A 10694-nucleotide genomic window follows, 5' to 3' on the forward strand; every position below is an offset into this window, starting at 1 on the left:
TTTAAAAACCAGACTTCTTATGCAGAAGTATTTAGTTGAATGGCATCCCTGGCAGTTTTTAAAAAAGTAAAGGAAATACCACAGCTGAAACACAACAAATTTGGACATGAGCTTTGGTCCTGAGCAGCTTACAGATAGAAAGAGAATCTGAGAGAAAAACAGAATATAAAAATATAATAGAAAATGAGGAAGGGAATGATGGAGACCAGGGTGCAACATCTAGAATATGTGGGGAGTTTAAAATGCATATTGTTCTTTGTTTTTTATACTGGCCACTTTTCACTTTTGTTTTTCTTTCTAAATTTTCTTTTGGTAGGCAAGAAGAAAACACCCTTTCATGCTCCATACGTTCTATTAGGTACATTTCTCAAAGAATTCATACAGTTTCTAACAAGCTTCTATACAAACAAAAAAAAAATCATGTTGTGAGTTCTCTGGTGCATTAGTCAAGGAATTGCCAATCAAGCTGCATTGACTCTTCTCCAATCAAGCATGGAACCTGCCAAACCAATAGCTCCTCCCATCATACAGCTGCAAGAACAAGTAAGGAAACCATGTTTTGGGTCTCAAAAAGAAAGAAGGAAAGGAAAATAAAATCCTGAAGTTGCTTAAAAATGAATTCCTTCTTAACCTATTTTCAGCTTTTCCTTGTCCTTTCCTCATTCTTTCCAAGATCCAAGCCTAGAGAAAGAGGGTTATACAATGACATACAGTGAAACAATATGTTGAGTACCAAAGGGAAAAGCCAAATACTACAGAATATTACACAAGAGCAACAATAATGAAGAAAATGTCTAGATTATTTCTCAGAAATTGCTCTCCAGGAAATTAAAGCACCAGTATTATGGTGCAAATAGTTTCAAGAAAAAACCATGTAGCATGCCAGGAAACAAAATACTGTGTAAGGAACTGGAAGCTAAAAAGGCCGATGATGGAAGCTCCATTTTTATTTTATTAAGTGTGACTTTTGGAGTTATGCCTTGTCCCTGTTTTAGAAACTGGAGTCAAGAATGAGGTCTAGTAATTGGGCACAGATATGCCCGTGTCCTCAGGGTTGATTTTGAGGGGAACTATCTGTCACCGGTGTTATGTCCCCAGAGAAGAGAACTGTTTGCCGTTAGCATTCAATTTGTGTTGGTTCTGCATTAATTTTGCCAATCAAAACCAAAGCTTATCTCACAAATGTTTTAAACATTGATTTGAAATTTCAAATCCCTTGAAACGAGATTGTTTTTACTGTGCATATTTTATGCACTGGTTATCATACAGACGCTTCCCTACCCAAAATTAAAGCTAGATCATTCAGTGGCTTCCAAACTGGAGTCTTAGGCAATTTCTGAATTTTTGGATTCTGCAAATTCTGAAACATTTCACTTTTAGACTATTTCAACATCACAACACACAAGTTTCTATGAAGCGAAGACAATAAGAGTGATGACAGCATCATAACGTCCATTCTAACATATCTGGATAAGGACGACTGACCAACCAAGGCAAATGTAACACAGAGAATGACCCATTTTCCCAACATACTCTGACCAAAGAGCACTCCAACAAGAGTGATATGATGTAACATGTGGTTCCTAAATAATTCAATAATCCAAAACATGCATAATTAATTTTGGAAAAGCAAGAAAAATAACCTAAGAACAGGAAAGCAAACCTACATATCTGGTGACATGTTATTGGCCAAAGCAACTAGAACAAAGACCGGAGATAATAAAGGGGATGGAAGGTCCGAGCTATCAGAAATAAAGAGGATTCTAGAGATAACATGAGTATAATGTGAGTGTTGCATGCCATTGGAAGCTCTGATACTACTTGTTTTGCAGTGACAGTACAAAAAAAAATCACAAATCACACAAGACTTGTTCGACGAATCATAGGCACAGAATTATTCAAGTCACAGTCCAAAAAATATCAACACCCAACCTGATGCATGAACCATGAAACATGATCTGTCTGAGTCACAAAACAAACTCATGTTTCCAAGCTTGCTATGGGTGTTTTCCTCTCCAATCCACATAGTTTTCACTTAAAAACTTAAAATATATACACAGAGATTCTAAACCCAATTGCTTATCATATAAGAAATCTTATTTCTGTAAGGACTTCTATTTGTATTAAAAAAACTTCTATTTCTATGATAAGACCTCAATGTAAATTATCTTTACAATAAACTCTAAACAAAATAAATTGTAATCAAATGAAGCTGAAACAAAGTAGAAATTCCAGACATATGGTGAAGATATCAATTAGACTAACCTGGTTATTTAAGTACATTAATCCTTACCTATTCACTTTGCTTGTCAAAGTTCATCTTTGAATATCTGCACAAAAGACAAGTAAACCTCAGCCAAAGAGGGGGAAAAGGAAAAAGACAGTCGAGGTACAGCATGCAGGTGCTGGCACATGCACACGCATAGACAATCAACTTGCCTGTGAGGTTTGAATTTTTGTTGCCACACTTAATGTCCTGCAGGGACATCATATTAGTTAAAAATAGCTCTTTGCTGTAGTCCAAAGTGGAAAGTATCTAGTGCTTTGTGCATGACCAGGAGAACAATACTGCAAAACTAACCAGGTTCATCAGTAGGTATTCTGCCACCACTAACCATGTTTGTGCCCCTTGCCTTGCTGAAAAGGAACTCAGACGACTGAGTTTCTTCTTTAAACACAAAACCGATAAAAGCACTACAACCAAGTATCTAGACACAGAGGAAATTTGACAGACAATAGGCGACATGTTTTAAGATTCTGAGTCCAGCAACTACTGAGGATGATAGTGTAATTCCAAAAAGACCAATGAAGGCCTCGCTTAAGATAGCATGAGAACTTTTATTTTTATTCACTATGTGCTTTGCAACAAATATCCATAAGTTATTTGACCAAAACCAATTCTCCAAAAAGCTAAGCAAGAGCAAGAGTAAGGTGAACTCCAGGACAGGAGTGGAGAAGTTTATATAACATTCCACAATATAAAAGCATTTTATCGTGAGAAAAGGAGTTTTCCTCAAAACCATGTAATTTATAGATTAGCAGGGAGGGAAGAGACAAAAAATGATAACTTGCAAAGAGATATTTACAACAAACTCACCCAGATACTCCAACAGGAGATGCTTGTCTCACTGGATGAGCAGCAATGTAGGGAGAACAACATGCAGCACCTAAACCTACCGTAGCAGCCACCAAAATTGGCAACGTGGGGGTTTGACACCTGTCCCTTACCATGGAAATACAAGTGCATGCGTGTTGGTGGTGTAGGTAGAGGGAACCAAAGAAATAGCTCAGGTAACAATCACAATATGGTACAAAATCAATGCAGAAGCAACAAAATATCTGCACTCAACAAACTTTAAACCCAGTATATGGGATTGACTAAGAAGTCCAGTTTTCAACCAATTATATATGCAATTTAAAGTATAACAATACTTAAAGAGTGTCCTTAGTATAGTCAAATATCAAATTTAGCCAATTATGTCTACACTATTAGAATTTTTTTAGGAAAAAACAAAGGAACGGGGAAATGGTTTGTGTGGATGATTGGTTGATGGAAAAGAAAAAAAAAACTTAACCATTCTCCTCTGGGTATTTGACCATTTGAACTGAGATCAACTAGAGAACTAAATAAAAGGAAGTGTTCAACAGCAGGGTAGACGTACATTGAGATAATCGCATCAAACTATGTGCTTCTTTATAGAAATCACTAAAATCCTCCTTAAACTTTGTAAGCTCATATTATCAGGAAAAAAAAAAAAAGATCAAACTAAAAGGAAATTATGCAGGAAATAACTCCAATATTTGGACAGTGATAACATTTCAAAGGAACTCCTTTGATTTTTGCAGAAAGTTGCTAGGAGTTTGGGTGCTTTGACATTGACTACTTCATAAGTTGATCCATTGTTGTACCTTTTTTGGTAATCTTGAAACAGTGTAAGAACTCAAATTAACAAGCAATTATAACAACAAGAACTCAATCTCTAGGTTCACTTCCCTTGTTACAGAAAAATCAACGCCACCAACCATCAAACCATCCCTTCTCACAGAGTATGCCTGATTATTTCTATCTTTAATGGCAAAATCAGCTGGATCCAGTGTTCAGTTATTACGTATATTCAGAAGAGAAGCTTCCCCATGAGTATCATCATCCAGTATCTCTTCCAAATTCAGTCATTAAAAAATCACAAATCCACCTTGCTGAACCGGACAACCTAGCTTTTGGAAGCATTTACAATCCTCAAGGAAAGAAGGAAAAAATTCTCGAAAAGAAGTACACAAAAATAATGAGAAACAGAGCTTACCATGCTATATCAGAATTGCCAAAACCATGTTTGGATAGAGACGAATAACAAGTGAGACACGTACAAACAGGAGGAAATCCAAGACCACCATGATGCTGGTCACCAAATTGCATCACTACATGGCCAAAGATATAAACTCAAAGATGAAGAAGAGGCAGAAGAACTGTGTGTTATGATAAAAATGATGCTATCATATGAAGAAAATTTCCACTTCTAAAATTTCACGCCTTTAATGTAGATGTAATGGAGTGTCCAGGATGATGTCATGCAGATCCAAAGCCATATGATACACAAAAAGAAGAGTCCTCAAATTTTCCCAATTCAGGTAGAGATTGAAGCAGGATGAGGCCCAAGAGTGTTCGATAATACTAACTTGAGTAAACGAACGCAAACAAGTTGCCATTCATATCAAAATAAAGATTTAAATTATAGTTTGTCATGCCCTGTGATAATAGTCATTTTAATAGACAGGGTTATTAATTGCTGGAAACTACAGTATAACAATGACTAGTTGGGGAGTTAATTTGAAGCTAACCACTAGGTTTACTGACTTAAAAATCAAACAATAATGTAAGAACTACACTTAGCTAATTTGAATTGTGAATTATCAGTAGTTACAATATGTGAAAAGGCCCAAATTCCAATTAAATCCACCTATGATCCATTTCATTTAATTATAGTTGTTTGGATAACTTATTAAGAATTTACCGGTAATTGGAAAAGAAATACTTCTCTGCCGAACTGATAAATGCAGAAAGGTCATATGGACTATGTGACAGGATCAGTTTCAAAATTAATGGTCTGCATTATGTTTTGAATTAAAAGGAGAGGTGATCAGCCAAGTCACCTGTATGAAAGAACAGTTAGTAGCAGATAAAATAAAAAAAAGATTGATGTTTTTGGTCATCAAAGAAATAATTGAACCTAGGAATACTTCTAGCTTGGGTACAATTCTTTGCAATTCATTTGTTATTCAAATGTACACTCTCTCTAATGATTTCCTTTCAATTTCTTGTGAGTTGATCCTATGACAACAACAGTAATCACTATTAGTAACAGTAGAAGTACACCATATGTTGGGTTACTGGATAGTAGTCATAGTACCAGTAATAGTTGTAGTGATATTGGAATAGTGATAGAAGTACACCAGAGAATTGGGTCTAGTTGTAGCGTTATGAGGCTAGTGGTGGTAAGTAGTAGCAGTAGTACTAGTACCCCAAGCATAACTGGGAATAGTAGAAATAGTGCGATAAAGCACTCGTGAAAACAGGAATTGCTGCTACCGATAGCAAGGGAAGTGTCAGTACTTGAGTTTTGGGTCAAAATGGCCCATTTTTTAAACTTAATGTTGAAAATGGGCACATTTTGAAACTATTGTTCAAAATGGCCTCTTTGATGCCACGTAGGCGCCAGCCACATCATTAAAAAATATTTTCTTTTCGTCATTATAGTGAAAGCCGCAGTTGGGAAACGCGGCTTAATTTTTACACTAAAGCCACAGTTGGGAAACGCAGCTTCATTTTTGTACTAAAGCCGCAGTTGGAAAATGCGGCTCATTTTTGCACTAAAGTCGCAGTTGGCAAACGCGGCTTCATTTTTGTACTAAAGCCGCATTTGCCAAACGCGGCTTCATTTTTTAACTAAAGCCACGGTTGCCAACCGCGGCTTTAGTTCATTTTTATTTAAATTTAAAATTTAATTAAAAAATTATTAAATTACAATTTATGAATGAAATTTAAAAATATACTTAAATAATAAACTATTTATATTTAAATTTAAAATTATAGTATTACTTCAACAAACATAAATTGATAAATAGAAGATATTATAAATGAATGTTTTATTTATTAATAAATTAATAATCTTAAAATAATAAATTTATATAATATATAAATAATATATAAAATTGTATAATTTATTAATTTAAGATATTTAATTTGTTAATTTTTAAGATATTAATTTATTTATATTATGATAAATTTATCTTTATCGAAATAATAATATAGTAGTTAATAACTGAGATTTCAATTATAATAATTTTTTTTTACTTTCCAATTTAATTAAAAACTATTAAATCATAATTTACGATTGAAATTTTAAAAATATACTTAAATAAAAAATTATTTATATTTAAACTTAAAAATCTAGTATTACTTCAACAAACATAAATTAATAAATAGAAGATATTATAAATGAATGTTTTATTTATTAATAAATTAATAATCTTAAAATAATAAATTTATATAACATATAAATAATATATAAAATTGTATAATTTATTAATTTAAGATATTTAATTTGTTAATTTTTAAGATATTAATTTATTTATATTATGATAAATTTATCTTTATCAAAATAATAATATAGTAGTTAATAACTGAGATTTCAATTATAATATTTTTTTACTTTTAAATTTAATTAAAAACTATTAAATTACAATTTATGATTGAAATTTTAAAAATATACTTAAATAAAAAATTATTTATATTTAAACTTAAAAATCTAGTATTATTTCAACAAACATAAATTGATAAATAGAAGATATTATAAATGAATATTTGATTTATTAATAAATTAATAATCTTAAAATAATAAATTTATATAACATATAAATAATATATAAAATTGTATAATTTATTAATTTAAGATATTTAATTTGTTAATTTTTAAGATATTAATTTATTTATATTATGATAAATTTATCTTTATCGAAATAATAATATAGTAGTTAATAACTGAGATTTCAATTATAATATTTTTTTTACTTTTAAATTTAATTAAAAACTATTAAATTACAATTTATGATTGAAATTTTAAAAATATACTTAAATAAATTAATATCTTAAAAATTAACAAATTAAATATCTTAAATTAATAAATTATACAATTTTATATATTATTTATATGTTATATAAATTTATTATTTTAAGATTATTAATTTATTAATAAATAAAACATTCATTTATAATATCTTCTATTTATCAATTTATATTTGTTGAAGTAATACTAGAATTTTAAATTTAAATATAAATAATTTATTATTTAAGTATATTTTTAAATTTCATTCATAAATTGTAATTTAATAATTTTTTAATTAAATTTTAAATTTAAATAAAAATGAACTAAAGTCACGGTTGGCAACCGCGGCTTTAGTTAAAAAATGAAGCCGCGTTTGGCAAATGCGGTTTTAGTACAAAAATAAAGCCGCATTTGCCAACTGCGGCTTTAGTGCAAAAATGAAGCCGCGTTTCCCAGCTGCGGCTTTCACTATAATGACGAAAAAAAAATATTTTTGAATGATGTGGCGCCTACGTGGCATCAAAGAGGCCATTTTGAACAATAGTTTCAAAATGTGCCCATTTTCAACTTTAAGTTTAAGGGCCATTTTGACCCAAAACTCTCAGTACTTCCAGTATATGAAGGGAAGTGACATACAGATATACCTAACCTGGAAAATTTCCTGGGGTAGCAGGAAAGTTCTGACCGCCTCTTCTATATAGGTTACCCCTTTTATTTCCTTCGACGATGACTGTTCCTTTTCCATCCAATGCATGTTTTGATTTACCTCCTGGTAGAGATACCAATGCTCCAGATTCAGATGAATTCACTGCCAAGGCTTCAGAAGAAGTTTGAGATCCAAACTCAGAATGCTGACTCGACTTCTGTACGGGACCCCATAAAGGAGGTTGAACTGTGCCTTGAAGAGGCCTTGGTTGAACAGAAGGATGCCGTCCCTGTGGAGAAACTCCATTTACTTGCTTGGAAGATGCAGTTAATTGATGATGAGGCTCTGCCCAGAAAGAAACTCTTTACCTGATCCAAGGACAGGGGAGATCCACCCGTATCAGTTGACAGGCTCACAGAAGAATGTGAAGGCAGATTGGTCAAACAATGTCCACCAACCGGATGAACAGACTTAAAGTGGAACCGATTGGGGTCAACAGGATGAGCTATAGTGTTCCGTCGTTGAAATACACCAGGTTTTGACGTAGCAAAATTCTCGTCCAGCAATACAGACATCAGCTGACATCTACTGGTACCTCCAGGTTTTGCATCCCATTTCTGTGCGACAGAGAGATGATTGGTAGAACCATCTGGATATAGCCAAGCAGAACTCGAACTTGATGCAGCAACACACTTCATACGGGCAAGCGGAACAGACTGTGAATCTGAAGTGTGTAATAATACTCTCTCTGAATTGGTGTTTGAAGTTGTTTCCAGGGACTGTCCAGACCTTGGAGGGCATAAAGAACAGATGGATTTGAAAATAAATTCCAATAAAAGAAGCATTGTAGAAAACCTTATCATACCCAAGGAGTTCACTCACTGTTTGCTTTTTGTTGATGGGATTATATTTTTGCTCCTTGTTAGAGATTTATATCTTATAGGCCCTCTCCCTCTTACAACTTTTGATGATTTGTTCTGATTGTCAGAGTTTTCATGGGGTCTATACCTCGTTCCTTTCACATTGCCACTTCCATGGCCTTGACTCTTACTATTACCTTGAGAACGATCTGAACTAATCCTCCTAACCTGCCATTATATTTAAAGAAAGTGCCATAATAGCTGTTCGGATATTGTTGCTCAAGTTTGAGAAATGACAAAAGATAAACCATTGTAATATGTTTTACACCACCACAAAACAAACTATTAGGAAATGGAGAACAATTATCAGTATGTAATAGGACTTCAATAAATACATTAGACTCCTGATGTTGCCTTTCCTGCTGCATCATCTCTTCAAACTTGTCATGGCCCCATTTCTGTTCATCTTTGGTCTCCCACAACTTACTTCCGCTAACAACACGCCTGAAGGAAACAAGAATCTCGTTCAACCATGATACAAACAGGAAAGCAAAAATGAAAAAGACCTCAAAAGTGGGTGCAGAGAGACTCTCTTCTGCAATCACAAAATTCAGGCATTTTATGCATTTTAAGACAGAACTTAGGCATCTATGTTGCCAGTAATCATTTTGATCTCCTAATTGATGACTATTTCTGCATAATTCTCCACTGCATGAGATCAACACAATTTCGTGCAAAAAGCAAACACTTTCACAAGTACAGCAATTTCCAAGGAAAATAACATAGCACCTTTCATATTGAAACATTTTTATTTTTCCACATGCAAATTTTTATTTTCACTGAATCCATTTGTTTCCAGACAAACTAGTCACCAAAATATTGGATATTTCGACCATGACTCTTCATTTAGAGATATTCAAAAGGAAGAAAGAAAGGGAAAGAAAAAATAGTTGTATAATTCTCCAGAATAAATCTTTTCCAGTGGTAAAATTTTATTTTCACTAACTGAATTTGTTTCGTCCAAAACTAGGCCCTCAACAAACTTTGAAAAATCAATTCAACTTTTGCAATCAAAATAAATAAAAAATCTATTTACAAGCGGAATCCTTTTCTTGAGGAACAATTTACCCGGGAAAATTTTTCCATCAAAACAAACAGAGACAGTGATTGCACCTTCATTCACACTGAATTGTTAAACAAACAAATAGATCCAAAGTACTTTCACGCATTTCACCCAAAAAAACTCCTAATATTGAAAATCAAAACTAAAAAATAAGTACCGGCGCCGACCACGACCACCTGTATCTCTGGACCGATCATCGTGCAAGTAGAAAGAGCCGAATTTCGGAACCAAGAACGGTTCCATATTCATCTTCTCTTCGTTTCGCTTATCCTCACCGTGAAGCCCTGTCCGCTCCGCATCCGATTCCGGCAGCTCCACCACAACCTCAACCTCTTCCACTTTTTCCTCTTCTGTATATGATTCTTCATCATCATCATACAGCTGTGCCTCACTGAGACCGTCAGATTCATTGCCGGAGCCAAAGCGGGCACTACGATCAACCGTGCGAGACCTTGCTCTGTCCTCGAATTCACTGCCATCGTCATCCTCGTCACTCGCTTCTTTCCTTCGCCTCGCCATTGGCAACATGGAGTCGTCTGAATCGTTCTCATTCAAAGCGTCTTCTTCTCCTTCCATGGTAGTTAGGGTTTCGAATCTGTCCGAAAAGCGGGAAAGTCTCTCGAGTGTCGCCCTTTAGTTTTATGTGGAAATGGCGCTGTATAACGGCTCCCGCTTAAAATAATTTTAATCTGAAAATTAATAACCTTTTCTGTCTGTGCTTAAGAGAAAGTCTATATGATATATCTCGGAAAATCCTTTGTATTAATGCAGCCCATTAGGAAAATAATAAGTAACTTACAAATGAACTCGAAAGATAATTTGAGACAATTTTCAAATAGTCTTCATCTTAATTCAAATTTACAAGATGAACTTAAAACTCTACCATATTACTTGTTCCCTCACCTTAAGTTAAGACTTCATACTTAATACTCATTATTTAATGACTTAAGTTAAATTTAAATTAA

At 33.5% G+C, this 10694-nt stretch overlaps 1 protein-coding gene across 2 annotated transcripts; it reads right to left on the reverse strand.

Annotated features, from left to right (window-relative positions):
• Positions 1-260: 260 nt before the first annotated feature.
• Positions 261-10352, reverse strand: LOC117924896 (protein MLN51 homolog). Of its 2 annotated transcripts, XM_034843625.1 has the most exons (12): positions 9887-10352; positions 9002-9110; positions 8629-8834; positions 8115-8535; positions 7750-8035; positions 4302-4416; positions 3098-3223; positions 2582-2637; positions 2440-2476; positions 2294-2330; positions 632-681; positions 261-531 (listed from the first exon to the last, which is right to left on the reverse strand). In XM_034843625.1, the coding sequence occupies exons 1-9, from the start codon at positions 10303-10305 to the stop codon at positions 2469-2471; spliced, it is 1746 nt and encodes a 581-aa protein (XP_034699516.1). In that variant the 5' UTR covers positions 10306-10352; the 3' UTR covers positions 261-531; positions 632-681; positions 2294-2330; positions 2440-2468. The 2 variants fall into 2 exon arrangements, with proteins under 2 accessions (XP_034699516.1, XP_034699517.1); XM_034843626.1 differs by lacking the exons at positions 261-531; positions 632-681; positions 2294-2330; positions 2440-2476; positions 2582-2637 and having other exon boundaries at positions 3151-4215.
• Positions 10353-10694: the final 342 nt, after the last annotated feature.

This window comes from Vitis riparia, chromosome 11 (assembly GCF_004353265.1).
Source record: "Vitis riparia cultivar Riparia Gloire de Montpellier isolate 1030 chromosome 11, EGFV_Vit.rip_1.0, whole genome shotgun sequence".
NCBI classification, from domain to species: Eukaryota; Viridiplantae; Streptophyta; class Magnoliopsida; order Vitales; family Vitaceae; genus Vitis; species Vitis riparia.